At 39.5% G+C, this 15,801-nt stretch overlaps 2 protein-coding genes across 2 annotated transcripts in view; one reads left to right on the top strand and one right to left on the bottom strand.

Annotated features, from left to right (window-relative positions):
* dntt (deoxynucleotidyltransferase, terminal) overlaps nucleotides 1-10,801 on the bottom strand; it is a 113,974-nt gene extending 103,173 nt beyond the window's left edge. The window contains exons 1-2 of the mRNA XM_054798802.1: nucleotides 10,611-10,801; nucleotides 3,932-4,106 (exon numbers count right to left, since the gene is read on the bottom strand). Coding sequence (XP_054654777.1) covers nucleotides 3,932-4,106; nucleotides 10,611-10,801 — 366 coding nt within the window. The remainder of the gene's footprint in view (nucleotides 1-3,931; nucleotides 4,107-10,610) is intronic.
* A 4,649-nt stretch (nucleotides 10,802-15,450) lies between these two features.
* The window catches only part of blnk (B cell linker), a 30,908-nt gene continuing 30,557 nt past the window's right edge, over nucleotides 15,451-15,801 (top strand). The window contains exon 1 of the mRNA XM_054799362.1: nucleotides 15,451-15,559. Within this exon, the coding sequence (XP_054655337.1) occupies nucleotides 15,491-15,559 (69 nt within the window). The 5' untranslated portion in view covers nucleotides 15,451-15,490. The remainder of the gene's footprint in view (nucleotides 15,560-15,801) is intronic.

Genomic DNA, 15,801 nt, shown 5'->3' with positions numbered 1-15,801 from the left:
ACTCCTGATGTTTTTGATGATTTTTCACTAATTCTGCGTTTGTATACCAGCACACTCACAAAGCTGTGGCGCGTAAGGTGGTCTCACCAAGATGGCGGCGATCGAAAAAATCTGGCTTCAAATTTTGGCGCGTGAAAACAATAGGTTGCTCGATCCAGTCTTTTTTTTTTTTTTTTAGATCAGTGGATTGTTACTACTGGGCTGCCCCGGATCACCAGTTTGTTTGTTTGTGTCTCTCGACCTTAAGACCTTAGAGCCTGTTCCACGTCCTCCTTGCCTCTTGTGACGCCTTCCTGCTCATCTGTGGGTTTTGCCTTTTTCCACGGTGCCTTTTGTTTTACTACCTCAGTTTGGACTCTTTTGTTACTTGGTTCCTGCTCTACTACATTAAAGACGGTATTTTTTGACCTGAACTATGTCTGGCTCTGCATTTTGGGATCTCCACCTGACTGTCCGTAACAAAAATATGATGATTAAAATATGATTTAAACTTGTGTTTAGGGTCATCTTATAGCCGGGTCAATACGATACAGTACAGTAATACAAAAATATTTCCATTTTCTCACCTGTGATGCAGTTTATAAATTTATAATATGGCTCCATGTATGCCTGTCATACAGGTAGTGCAGCATGTTACACTTAGCGCTGTCAAAAGTAATGCATAAATGCGTTTAATTTATTTGATTAATAAAGTTACATTTTTTATTGTAACTAATGCATGCGCACCAGAGCAAGCACACCTCTCTGCTATGACGGCAGAAGGAGGCACAGTGTAGAATCCCCACAGAGACGCACACAGTCTGATGCTCTTGTATAACTTTATCCTTACCTGAACACGTCAACAAGGGTGCAATTCCAACACCATATACGTATCTCCAACTCACAAACACACCTCTAGACCATTCTTCCTCGGAATGACGCTTCATCGTTCTCATTACAAGAACACGAGATGCATTCAGGGACACTCCGAACATCACAAAAACAGCTTTACAATGTGTGCATGTGTGGTCTAAATAAACAGGAAGACAAGGAAAAACATGAAGTGGATATTGTCATCACTCACTTCGTAACTCTTAATGCAGAAGTACAATTTGCTGCATTGAAGTATGCTGGGAAATCCCAGAAAATTGTAAGAAAACGTGTAAATTTACCTTAAATTACGGTGATGTCGCAACCCCACAGTGCTCATAATAACACACAACAAGTATAATTGAAATGTTCTGCTACTATCAAAGAGGCAAATACATTTTTCGACATGTGCGGTATCTTTTAGCTAGATTTACATGTTCAGTTCATGTGGAGCTTTTAATACATACAAATATATACAATCCTGTTCTGTCATTTATCTTTTTGTGAATGAAATACAGTAAAAATGGGCATATTTCAGATATATTTGCAAATGGTGATTAATCATGATTAATTAATGTAAAATCGGATTAATCTGATTACAATTTGTAATCATTTGATGGCACTAGTTACATTACATTATTATGTCTTATGCAACCTAACAAGAGTCTTATACACCTGGCCAGGGTAAAGGTCATCAACGTCCTACTACTTGTGGGAGGCTTCTTGCCTGCACCCATATGCCTACACAATACACTAAAGAATACAAACACTGATACTGAAACCCCACAAAGCAGAAGTGATGCAATGCAGTACAGTGCACATTTCCTCAGGCCAGTTGCAAATATTGCACATTTGTTAAATTCATGCTTTAAAATGTATACAGATGTGCTTCGTTTCCACACTGCCAAAAGGATCCATAGGCAAACATCCCAAAGATGCAGTCTATTTGTGGAATATTATATCTCTACATGATAGCCGCTTGAATGGTTTTCACACTCATAAATAATCTATTTAAAGCGCTGCACACACAAATGCCAGTGTGTTGCCTCGCTCAGTTTGCAGGGGACATGCGTCACAAAACAAGACGAGAAGAGGGATTGTGGTTACCGAGGGAGATGCATCAATAAAAGTCAGCATGCCGTCATTAACGCTGTCATTTAATGGCGGGCTGGCTGCAGGAAAGCAACTGATGTGCCTCACAGAAGACATTTAAGGATTGCGTTGTAGGAAAGCAAAACCATGGCGTTGTGACAGTTTACACAGGCTTGTGGGGCAAAATAAAATGTATAAAAACTAAAGTGACGTTTTCCTTTCCTTTTTTTCTCTTTTTTTTTTTTTTTTTTACAGTCAGTTCTTTAGGTTGCCAAGCCCTACAGTGCCATCTTTTGGGGAGCATATGTGCAAGAGTCTCAGCTGCCTGAGTTGATTTGACAAGTCCACACAATATGGAGAATCTAGAATGTGCCGTTGCTGTATTTCTCTACATGGTAAAATAGCTGACTAGAAGCACAGTGATCCCTCGTTACTTCACACGTCCAGTTTTGCAGCTTCACGTTTTTTAAAAACGAAATGAATTAATCAATCGTGCTGTTTTGTGTTTGAATACCACCTGTCGTTAGTCAAAAATATGCATATGTAAGCAAATTGTACGTATGTTTTGCCTAAATTAAGCATTTTGCAACATAAAAATGACTATATGAACTAAAATACAGATATAAGGCATTCAGAAGACGCATTCAAAGATGTGAGGATAGGTAGTGTCCACACTGGTCACTAGGTGTCAGTAATGTTACTGTAATGTTCGGTGAGACACACAAGCACCAGACTTGCTTTATTTACAGGCTTTTATTGTAGGTTTGAATTACCTCCTTAACAGTTCTTCTCAACAAGAGATGATAAATATGACCTTAGGGAAAAGTTACATTTAAAACACGTATACACGAGAACAACATGGAACAATGCACTAAACTGAGCGATTTTGGGGTAGTTGATGTTTACAAAGCACAAGGAAGATGAGTCCTGAACCACTGTGTGCATACAATGTTATGTCTAATCAATTTTGCACTTACTTCTTATTATTTCTCATTTCTTAGGACTCCTTGAAGTATTACATTCTCTGTACTCACTCAACCACAAACTAAACTAACTTGTAAGCACTAATTATCATATATTCATATATTTATTATTATGTATTATCAATGTTACATAATTTATCAATACATTACAACCCTTAACTCCTATTGTAACAAACTGTGATACTGCCTTATCATTTTCTTGTGACATTTCAATTTGGTTTCTATTTCAAAATTGTTAAATGGTACATGTTGAATACAGGAAGTGCACAAAAAAATGTGCTAGCAATTGATGTGAAACAGAAAGGTGGTAGGATTAAATACGTTTGGCTTCTTCCTACTCCTTTTTGGACATGTTCCAAATCAAATTTAACCACTACCATTACCAATAAAAGCCTGTTGTTCAAGAATGGTGCTTGTGTGTCTCACTGAACATTACAGTAACATTACTGACACCTAGTGACCAGTGTACTATACTACATATCATACAACATCTTTGAATACGCCTTCTGAATGCCTTATATTTGTATTTTACTTCATTTAGCCATTTCTATGCTTCAAAATGCTTCACTTAGGCACAAAAATGCATACATTTTACTAAAATGTGCATATTTTTACTAATAATAGGCTGTATTCAACTACCAGGCAACATGATTTATTAATATATTTTTGAAAAACCGTGACAGAGTGAAGCCACGAAATTCGAAGTACGAAGTGGCGAGGGATTACTGTACATACAAGCAATAGTATTAGAAGTTTACAGCACTCAAAATGTACAAAGCCATACCTGTCAACCCTCCTGTATTTCACCTTCTTTCCCGTCTCCCTCACATTTAAATAGTTTCCTGGAAATTTCCGGCATTTGGACTTTCAGTTAAAAAAAAGTTTTCTCTTGTACTGCAAGTGATTGTAAATGTTGACAGGTACGTCTTGGCCTTGTTAACAAGTAACTGTTTGTATTCCTCCACCTTGGGCTATCTGGTTGTCTGTTTATGATTCATAGCTCAAACCTGAATGAGGTGTCTGTTCTCCACGGCAGCAGGCCTCCCAGCTCTCATGCTGTCAGTGAACCAGCTGATATGCAACACTTGCATCTTGGATAGATTCTTCAGGCCACACCCCTTTAGCCACGCCCACAAGGATGATGCCCCGCTGTCTTCGGTCACCACGTGAGTGATCGCATCACTGTAAATGAAGAGGAATGACTTTAATGCTGTGTTCTATTCTGGCAACCAAACTAAAGGACGCGTCATCTGAATGACAGTACACATGAGTTCATGAGTTTTACAAAGTTTCTATGCCCTTTCACACAATGTGCTGAACACTTGATAAGCAGAACAGCAATCAATCAATCATGTTACAATTACGGAAATCGCATCTTTTATCCACTGTAGAGAATTCTGACTGAATTTGCTCTGCATAATTTGCATTAATGGAATGTTTATAATTCCCTTGATGCTTTGATTGAAAGATTTGCTTCCTGCAATAGCAGCAACCATACGCAGTCAGAGCACCGAGTGAATAATTGTCCTCTTCATTCTCGCTTCTGCGGAGGGAAAATCAAAAGGGAAACAATTTCAAGGTCACTGGGGTTACTTAAGTTAGAGTTCGGCTTCTCAAAACATTCAAAAGAGTAATACATTTGCATGTCAAAAATGCCTCCCCGAAAAAAATCAGACCTCACAAATCGCTCGACTTTACTTTCTCTGACGTCGTATTAATGCGCGCTATCGGCTGTCCGTTGTGTGTGTGTGTGATGAAGATGCATCCACCGCGACGTCACAGCCATCTTGTTTACGTGTGTGTTCCGCAGCGGATGAAGATGCAAGTGTCGGAGCCATCTTCGTCACATACACAGCAATGCACAGTCGATAGCGTGCCGATAGCGATTTGTGGGCTCTGATTTTTTTGGCAAATTACTCTTTCCAACAAATACTGTTTTGACAAGCCAAACTCTTTACTTAAATAGTCCCAATAACGAACCAGAACTGCATTTGTCAACGCCAAAATCTGACCAATTGCAGGGTAAGTCACTGTTGATGGACGACACTGCTGATGGGGATGTCATACAACTTCATGTCAAAAAATCCAACCTATCCCTTTAAGAAAATGCTACAGATTCACTCATCACGGTTGGTCTGGAACCAATTAACTGCGATAAACGAGGGATTACTGTACGTGATAATACAGGTAAAATGTGCAGTGCACATGTGCGTGCATACCCTGTTAGCCCACAATTATTATTTATGCTTCACTGATAATGTTTTTCCGCCAAGCATTGCGATTTCGCACACTGTTCAGTGCTCCTTGAACATAACATAGTTGCTGCGAGATGTAACAGTAAAACTTATGTATGATATGACTTCTACACATCTCTTCATATATCATCTTACATTATCATTCATTAGTGGTGAGTACCTATACATTTTATGCTTTAAAGCAGGGTAGGGTCCTGGAGTTGAATCTATTAACTAATAACTACAACAGTCACTTTTATTGCAAAGGTTGATCCAAAATCATCAGAGAATGTCAACATCAAGCTAAATGGAAGGTTTTGTGGGGGTGAGTCAGCCATGTGTCAAAGACATATTTGTGGGCGTATTAATTAATTGCCATTCACTGGTGGTCCGAGATGGTAACCCCCACGAAAATACGTTATATAGCAGGTGTCTTGGAAGAGCCATCAGGTCCTGGTTTCTGTTCCATTTATATTTGTACGGTTGAAATTAAGATTTAGATTACGATTATAAAATATTATATTGCAAGTCACTGAGTAAGCTGCTTCTTTATTTATTTGGCACAGAGGTCTCACCACCAATCTATTCCATAAGACTTATTTCAGCAATAACCTTGAAAACCAGTGAACAGTCTAAGGACAGGGTAATGGCATACAGTATATTGCTTTTGGGTTGATTTTTCACTCAAATGGAAAGGCTTGTTTCTAATTATGATTGATGATCACTGGAGATAAATAACACCATATACAGTGGACATATTTGCCCCCTTTTTAACAAGCCTGAATTTGTATTTTTATGAAGCACCACAAAACTCTACAAGTGAAATTGACATGCAAATGAGCAAGAATGTGAGCTCAGTGCCAGATCGTACGTTCCTGAATCAGTGGGACTGTGAGCCCAGACACAAGGACACACGAAAGTCAACGAGCTTCGATATGGTGAAATCTCTGTGGCTTATGTGCTGCCCTGTTCATTTCAGCCAATCGCCTCCAATTCCATCAAAGTGGAAAAATAGGCACGCCAGAGTGTAATGAATGTCACAGCATGTGATGAATGCAATTTCTACAGCGTGGCATCTGTTTTTTTTTAAAAGCTCTTATCGAGACTCTCACATAAAAATGATCCGTAACCTCATCATTGTCTTAATCGCATTTATCATGACCAGAGCATCAGAGAACTGATTCCATACAATCTGCTCAAAAAGCATCTAAAAAAAACTGGTTCATAGCACTTGATTAACAGACGTGTCGTCATTGCTTATACGACAGTAATAATAACCCTCCTCTGAGCTTGATGTTGACGTTCTCCTCTGATTTCGGATCAACATTTGTAATAAAAGTGACTGTTGTAATTATTAGATTAGATTCCGCTTCAGAACCTGTTGGGCATCTCTGTGTGGAGTTTGCATGTTCTCCCCGTGCGTGTGTGGCTTTTCTCCGGGTAGTCCGGCTTGCTCCCGCATTCCAAAAATGAGCATGTTAGGTTAGTTAGCGACTCTAAATTGTCCATAGGTGTGAATGGAATGTGCCCTGCGATAGGCTGGCGACCAGTCCAGGGTGTACCCTGCCTCTCGCCCAAAGTCAGCTGGGATAGGCTCCAGCATACGCGAGCCTGGTGAGGACAAGCAGCGTACAGGATGAATTAATGAATCATGTGATGTGTTTTACTCATTTACCCTTTGCACCCATTTTTTTTTAGATGTTTTAAACATCTATATGATAACAAGGATTGAAAAGCCTGTAGGAAGTGTAGAAAAAATAAAAGGAGTGCACCTGGTTATGTATTACGGAATCATTCATACTTGTAACTTATTACTGAACATCTTGTAACAAAGTCAAATGAACGTATGGGCATGTTACCCACAGAGGGCTTCACACAGCACATCCAGCCATATGCTGAGGGCAGCGTGCCTCCAACTTGTGTAAAACCAGAAACGTGCGCTGTTGTTGTCACACTGCAGCTGATATCAGTTTTGTCAGCTTGCTGCATTAACGTCAGTTTGAGGCGCGCACGCTCTATTTCCTGCCGTTGGTTTCAAACTATTGTATCAAACAGAGTGTAACCGAAGCAGCGCTCAAGCTGTGTTTCTGGGAATGCTGCCATGGGCGAGCTGGCACGCGGCTGCCAGACACAAACACACACGCGTATGGTCGCACAACACTCACCAGGACCCTTCAATAACAGCATACGTACACTACATGGAGCCTACGGTACTGCTATAACCGCAACAACATAACATTGAGAGAATTATCAAGATATAGATATCAAGACATAAAGTCATTAAAGAGGCGCAAACAGTGAAGCGTAATGTGCCTTTTGTACTGTAAACACAATTCAACACATCACCTAAACGCAAGCTGACTCTGATGCTTTCTTTTAGATCACACAGATGTGTGCACAGTTTAGGATGTAAGAGCACTTTCAACTAGTGAGAAAAGAACAATGAAGGCCTGAGGCATCCACAGGTAGCTCAAAACAAACTGGATCGTGGTTAGAAACTTCACGAAGTATGTTGTTTTCTTTAGTGCAACTTGGTGGAAAACTTTCAACAAACTCATTAAATGAAAACTTCTGTGTGCAGTTTCTTCCAAGGTTTTGGCTCCAAACGTCTTGTATCTGAAGTTGGGAGTGAACAGGCTCATCTTCAAAATGTCTCACCGTTCTCTGTTCATGAGAGAAAAGCAGCTGTTAGACCCACCAATGTGATCGCTTCCTTCCACCAGTTATTAATGATAGGGTGAGCAAGCATCCTGTTTTCCCAGGACATGACCTGTTTGACATCCTGTCCTGGCCGTCCTGTTTTGTTGGGTTTTTTTAAAGTCATGAAAATGTCAGGGTTTTCATTGGGCCATTAACTGAACCGAATCTATTAATATAGCTAAAAGGATTTCATATTTTTTAGTTATTTGTCCAGTAAGACTTGAAAAGAGAGGTACTACTTTCTGACAGGCCGATTTTTGTACTATTAAAAAGAAATTTCTATCATTATTTTCATTTCAGAGATGTTAAATTTATTTTTGCACTATTGAACATTATCAGTCAAATATTATTTTAAGCATATTAAAACATGTTTTGTAACCTGTGATGTGATCTGAATTTGTGCCATTGGTTATAGATGGTATTTTATTATATAACCATTTTCTATGCATAAAGAGGAGGCATACTTTAAAAGTACATTAATCCATCGCACACTTTTCACTCTGTCGCATTTTTTTCACCAACACATGAATGAAAAAATCATGCTGTTTTGTGGTTGAATACGGCCAATTATTAGTAAAAAAATATATATATACATATTGAAGCAAATTTTACATATTTTTTGCCTAAATTAAGCATTTTGAAACATAAAAATGGCCAAATGAATGAAAATACAACTATAAGTGATTCAGATGTGATAATATGCAGTATTATACACCGGCCACCGACTTTTATTTCAGGTTTGAATGCTCTCACAACAGGCACACACTAGGTTTACACCCGAAATATGCCTCACACATTTATTAAACGCATTTAAAGTATAACATGTATCAGTACAGGCCACGAATGATAATGTAAGCTGATGAATGAACAGATGGAATCGGAGTCATATAGTAGCCAGTCATAGCACACAACTATGGTGTGTTCAAGTGCGACATCTCAACAGTGAAGCATAAACACTAGGGTTGTCAATCGATTAAAATATTTAATCGTGATTAATCGCATTTTGTCCATAGTTAAAACATATTTAATCGCAGATAGAAGTTTTTATCTATAACAAGTGTACCTTTTGACAGATCATTTTAAAGTTTTGAATACACCTATCAGCATGATGCTGGAGTATATGTTTGTTTTATGCAAATGTTAGTTTATTAATTATTCTGAGTTTGTTTTTTTTTTACAGTTGAACACAAAATGGACCTCAATGCATAAAAAACAAACACATTATACAACAAGTAGACATCGGTAAGGTAAACTGTCCATCACTCCAATGTCATTATCACAAAATATAAATGTGATTAACATTACAAATAAAGGTTTGCAAAAACACACAACTAAGTGGAATGAAAACAGGGTGTTAGGAAAATTAATTTGGCAACTTACAAAAAATAGAGTGCTCTACTCAGGAACAGTCAGTAGTTTACAGATGCTGGACTGCGCCCGTATACTGTAGTGCAGTCATGCTATAGCTTATACTTCCAAACACGCTCTTACAGAGACATACACTAACAAAAACACTCTTTTACGCACACTTTATCACACTTGCCTTAGTCTGGTGACTTCAACGACCCAGAAGTTTGACACCGCTGGTCTTTCAACTTGCAGATTTTATTCTGTCATCTTTGACAAACACAGCAATTCAAGAACAAACGCTAATAAATTGCTAATAAATGATAATAATAACACAAATAAATTCCCTCGTGAGCCTTACTTACCATCTCATTGAGCGCTGTGTGTGTGCTCGGTCACTTTCGCCCACAAATAGCTGTCCTCGGCTATGCCTGCCGGTAACTGGCAGCTCGTAACCCAAATTTTAGCTCGCAGTTCAAAGCAAAAAAATCAGCTCAGAGGCAGCTCGCATCTAAAAAACACTTAGTTGGGACACTCATATGCCAAGGTACCACTGTATAAATGACAATAAAAATTACCTGCAGCGCTTCAGTACCTTGTCTCTGGCATTAGAGACTACTCGACATACTACGTCACAACTCAACTCAACAACGACAGTAGATACAAATACCTTTGGTCTTGTCAAGAGAGCCATCTATCTGCCAGGGCTTTGAAGCTAAAGTTATCATTCAAAATACCCTTTCCTTTTTTTTTGTTCCTGCTTGTGGCTCCACATCAACTGCGATGCGTTTCCACGAACTATGGTGTGGGCCCAGTGCCGTTAAAGGGAATACCCGTTAACTCGTTATTAACGCATTAACTTTGATAACCCCAATAAAGACATTCATTCATCCATTTTCTATACCGGTTCTCCTCTTTAGGGTCGCGGGGGCATGCTGGAGCCTATCCCAGCTGACGTTGGGCGACAGGCGGGGTACACCCTGGACTGGTAGCCAGCCAATCACAGCTAATAAAGACATAAACATGTCAAAATTGTGGGCTTTCTAAAAGGTCGTACACGTATGCTGTACATTTGACCTGTATTATCACATATTTATCAATGATGACGGCCTTAGGCTGAACAAGATGTTTTTTTCTGTGGAAAAACACGGCCTACCTTTAGAGGGGAAAACAAAAATCTGAAAATGTGGGCGTGAATGCTGAATTATTAATAAATAAATGGTACATATGATTGTACACATAATAAAAGGTTATGTCAAAGCAGTAACCAGCCACATGACTGGATATAAGTCAGGTAGCTCTAAGTATCACATGGCTTGATGACCCAATCCCCGGAGAATAACTGCATGTGGACTGTTACAAATACACATTTAAAGAGTATCAAAATAGCTTTTTTTTGCCAAACCTGAGGATGTCATCCACAATAAAGCCTTTTGACCGGGCCAGTTGTGTCAAAAAGCCTCTCCTGCTGGAGCCCATTTTCCTCTCCACCAGGTACAGTCTGACCTCCTCAAACTTCACCTCATGCCTGGGGACAGTCACGCTCGCTGGTTTTGACCTCTTCCTCAAACAAGGCATAATGGCAGCCTGGTACATCTTTTCAGGGATATGCAAAACGTTTCTGCAGCTTTAGTGATCTTCTTGTGACTTCCATCCAGGAAAAAAAAAACTTGCATTCATGTACCCGTTGTTTTTTCCCCTTGCAGTGTGACAGTTGCTGGTAGACAGGAAAGCTTCTGGCAGCAGATGTTAAAGTTTTGGTGTTTTGCAGAAACACCTGCAGTGTTTGGTGGCGGGGTGTTATTGTTCAAACGTTTGCCATGGCCTTGTTTGGCGAAAAGATGCATTCAGAGGAAGCAGGGCTGATTTGGTCCTGCTCTAAAAATCAACTCAAAAGTTTTACTTCCAGGTAGACTTTCAAGGAGGGGGTGAAGCTTCCCACATGGGAGTTGTCTGAATTGTGGTCACCTCACACATCTGTCCTGCCATGTCCAGTTTATTTTGCCACTCGCTCACACAATATGTCCAGACCAAGTCTGTACCATCTGCTCCACCACTTTAATTAGCATCTTCCCGAAAATGAGAGCCTTTGTGGAATGTCCCTAGATCAGACATGGGCAAACTACGGCCCGCGGGCAATATACGGCCCATTAAGTTTGTGATGCTGTTTTTAAATTACCGCAAGTCTTGAACTAACCTAATTACTAAAGTGGTTTCTGAAGCGAGGGACTTTCTAGTAATATACGGGTCATTACGGTTATCATGTGATGGAGAGGGTCAGAGAAGCAACCTCTGCAGAAAAGTGATATTTTATTTTATTTTATTTGTTTTTGTGTTTCGCCGTGTTGTCGCTCGCTTGCTCTGTTTTTGCTTTATTGCAAAACAATGTCTTGTATTTCTTAGTTGATATTGTAAATCCCACATCCTTTGCTTATGTACATTATGGGTGTTTAATTTCGTAAAAACCTGTCAAATTCAGTTTCTTTTTTTTATAATATTTGTAGCATGCATGTATTGCAAAGCAACCAGCAAGATGTTTAAAGCGCTCCTAAAAAAAGGCAGCATTTTTACAGTTAAAGTCTATGTGTTTAATTATATACCTTGTTTAACTGGATCCAGACCTGACCGTGGTAAGTGAATATCAACGAAGTAGGATTCCTTCTTAATAAATGGAATATTTTCATAGAGCATAGAAAACCTGTTAACGACCTTCTGGTTTACTAACATTATTAGAGCCCTCTCTACATTAAATAACACCCCTATAGTCACCTTTACACTCATATTACCCAATATAGGAGACATAATAACAGAAAATAAACCATTTAAGACATAAATAAGACTCGTGCTCATGTGTGATGCTGTAAATGTGTTCCAATGCTAACAGGACAGGAAGTGACGTCAGGGGTTCAGAGTTGAGTTTTAGCTCGGCATGGGTTATGGTCTCAACCGTAGCCTGTGTTGGGGATTATTGCGCCTTTTGTGAGATTACTGTGAGATTCCATTCAAACCTGCAATAAAAGCCTGTTGTTCCTGCAATCAAGTCTGATCCTTGTGTGTGTCACCGGACATTACAGTAACATTACTGACCCCTAGTGACCAGTGTGGAGGACTACATCTTTGAATGCATCTTCTGAATGGCTTATATTTGTATTTTAATTCATTAAGCCATTTTTGTGCTTGGAAATGCTTAATTTAGGCAAAAAAACGTGAAATTTACTTAAATATGCATTTTTCTACTTTTTTCAACCATGGCACACATACTTATTAATTAATATCCATTATCCATTTTCTATGCCGCTTGTCCTCACCAGGGTTGCAGGCATGCTGGAGCCTATCCCAGCTGACTTTGGGTGAAAGCCGGGGTACTCCCTGGACTGGTCGCCAGCCAATGGCAGGGCACATATAGACAAACAACCATTCACACTCACATTCATACCTATGGACAAATTAGAGTCTCCATTTAACCTAACATGCATGTTTTTGGAATGTGGGAGGAAACCGGAAAAAACCCACGCACACACACAGGGAGAACATGCAAACTCCACACAGAGATGCCCAAGCGGAGATTCAAACCCAGGTCTTCCCGATCTCCTGACTGTGTGGCCAACATGCTAACTACTCAGCCGCTGTGCAGCTATTATTAATATATTTTTGAAAAATCGTGACGGAATGAAGCCACAAAATTCAAAGTACGACGTGGCAAGGGACGACTGTACAGTGGATTGTTTTTTGTCTATAATTCCTTCCAAAAGGGCCGACTAAACCTGAAAGAAAAAAATCATGATTTGATTCTTAATCAAATAGTTTCTCCACTTTTGCATGCACATCCTGCCTCTGCTAGATTGACAGAATGGGTTAGACTGCTTTCATTAGCATGGTCTTATAAGGGTTAAAGGGTGTCACAGTGCACAGTTGGCTAATATAACAGTTTACCCCCGCCATCCAATCACTCAGCGGGGGATGAAGGTGCCTCAAAATTGAGAGCAATGAAATTTCAACATCACTAAGACAAATGGGTCCTTTACTCCCTGCAGCGATGTCTGAAATTGCAGTGAACCCAATTTCCCAACTGACTTGTCCCAGTAGCAATGTGGATGCTAAATGACATTGTTCAATAACTATTTGTAGCTATTTTACCCATCTTAACCTATTAGTTTTTGTGCCTGGACCAATCCAAACAATAATAGTGTAGCCGGTTTGCAGAGAAGAGTACGGCAAGTTACCCAGCATGCCTTGCGGCAATTAGCTATGAGTTAAATTTTGACATGTATGTTTGTGCGTAAACGTTTATTTTACTGCATATGTGTTATTTTTGTTCGCATCGTGAGTGAGGTAGTTGTTTGAGTTAGTGACCTGTTCGTTTGTGCTGTGTGAGTGGGAGTATGTAAATTCTAAGAAAAGGATTTCAGTTGAGGCTTGTCAAGTTAATATATAAAGAAATACATATATAAATGAAAAATGTCTGTAATCTACTCACCACCAGCCAGCGCAGTAGATTGAAGTGAGACAATAATTGAATATCAGGCCTCTTGATGCTACAAGACATGACGGCTTTGGTGTGTTAGTTCCCTTCGGCCTCAGGAAAAAGAGCCAGCAGACTTGATGTAATTACATTTTACGGCTGACAGCTTTGCTGAGACAATAAAAGAAATAAGGTTCAGTGTGTTTTTGTGTACTATATTAAATGCACGTGGCACAATTGCAAAGTTGCTTTCATTAGACAGAATTCAATTGATGTTATTTAATGCAACACTAAGCACATGCACACAATCATCTCCCATTATGTTGTATTTATTAACACCAACACGCTCCCATTTGTTGTCATCCGAGTGGACAAATTGGATCGGTTGACATTCCAAGGAAATGTTTTCACTGAAGAAAATGCATGAAAATGGCAGTGAAATAATGCATAAACAAATCCTATTTGAGATCAGAAAGTTTTCAAAAAAATATAATTGTTTCAACTTCTTTAAAATGTTTGGCTAAAGTAGGTAGCTTAAAATGGATATATTGTGTCCAAATGAGTAACACAAAACACATTTTTATAGTTTTTTATAGAAAACACTCCTAAATGCATATAAATACATGTAAATGATGAATGAAAGGGATAAATGAACATTTAAAGTCACTTTTGCCATCGCTGAAGACGTGATTGCTTCAAGACACGATGTGGCAGCGAGATCAACTCGGACACCACCTTCGTGCTTTGCTGTGAGTTATTTTTTGAATTCAGTAGTGTTTCTCACTTCAAGTCTCTGCTTTTCTTTTGATCACGGCTGCAAAGCAACCCAAAATGGAGCCAAAGAAAATTGCAAGCACCAGCATTTTGACAAAGAAGTTGAGAAACACAATTGAATTTCAAAAATAACTCATAGCAACGGGTTCAGTGAGGGTAAAAGCAACTTGAAATGTTCACTTATCCCTTTCATTTGTCATTTATATGAATTTACAATTGTTTTATGCACCTAAAACTGTAATTGTAAAACATGTTTTGTGTTAACAATTTTGAGACTTGGAGAATTATGATGACATCATAGATGGGTGACCAAGCTGACCTCCAGTTGCTCACATGGATGTTTTGAGATAAGAATGCATTCCAGACCAGTCCAGGGTGTCGCCCGAAGTCAGCTGGGATAGGCTCCAGCATGCCCCCACATGCCCCGCCATGGAAAATGGATGGATGGATGGATGTCGGACATGCCAATGGTAAAGTAATGTCATGTCATGTCTCATCAATGTTTTGTGTCATTACTGATGCCTTGTGGCCAGAATACTACATATGACTTGCATTTCAATATTTTTTTGACTAATAACGGCCATAGTCAACAACGGAACAGTTATTATTGAGTAATTCCTTTTTTGAAAAACCACGATAGAGTGAGGGAGCGACATTAAAACACGATGTAGCGAGGAATGACTGGAAGGTAGAGTATGGAAAATTCCAGGGTTTTCATCATAAATTCCACCAGTAAAATACACAGAGCTATTAAAACAGGAGGTTGCCAGGAAAGAAGGGCGGAATACGGGAGTACGATCTGACACAAAGAGGCTTCCCGTTTCCAGTGCTTGGATGCATCAGTGCAAACTCGGCGTAGGTTTTTTTGAAAAGCCCGTGCATTGCTGTGTTAGTTCGGGATATGCAATGTGTAATAATGAGGTGACCTCCCACTGTGCTCTTCTCTGTAATGAAGCAGAGGACTGGAGCTGCAGGATGTGACAGGTCAGTCTATTACTGTACTTCCACAGGCACACACTTCAGCTTAGAGCATCCCCGCTGTGACCAAAATGAACCTGCCGTCCAGAGAGCAGTGTGAGGGGTGGGACCAGAGCCAAGTGGCCTTATTCATGTGCAAGGTGAGTGCGATAAAAAACACACTATGGAGCATGGTAAGAGTGCTGATGGATGGGTTGGGGTGGTGTTGACATGCAGACATGCGTCACATTAAATCAGCTCAAGCATATCAACATTAAGAATGACAACCATTAGGTACAGTAAATAAAAATAATCTCTGTTTATTTCCCTTAGAAAAATATACAAAACTGTGTTACTTTTGTTTGTGGACAGAGAGTAGCTCTCACGCAGGGTGTTGTTGTGT

Source organism: Dunckerocampus dactyliophorus, chromosome 14 (genome assembly GCF_027744805.1).
Source record: "Dunckerocampus dactyliophorus isolate RoL2022-P2 chromosome 14, RoL_Ddac_1.1, whole genome shotgun sequence".
In the NCBI taxonomy this organism is placed as follows: Eukaryota; Metazoa; Chordata; class Actinopteri; order Syngnathiformes; family Syngnathidae; genus Dunckerocampus; species Dunckerocampus dactyliophorus.
This window is presented reverse-complemented; position numbering and strand designations above follow the sequence as displayed.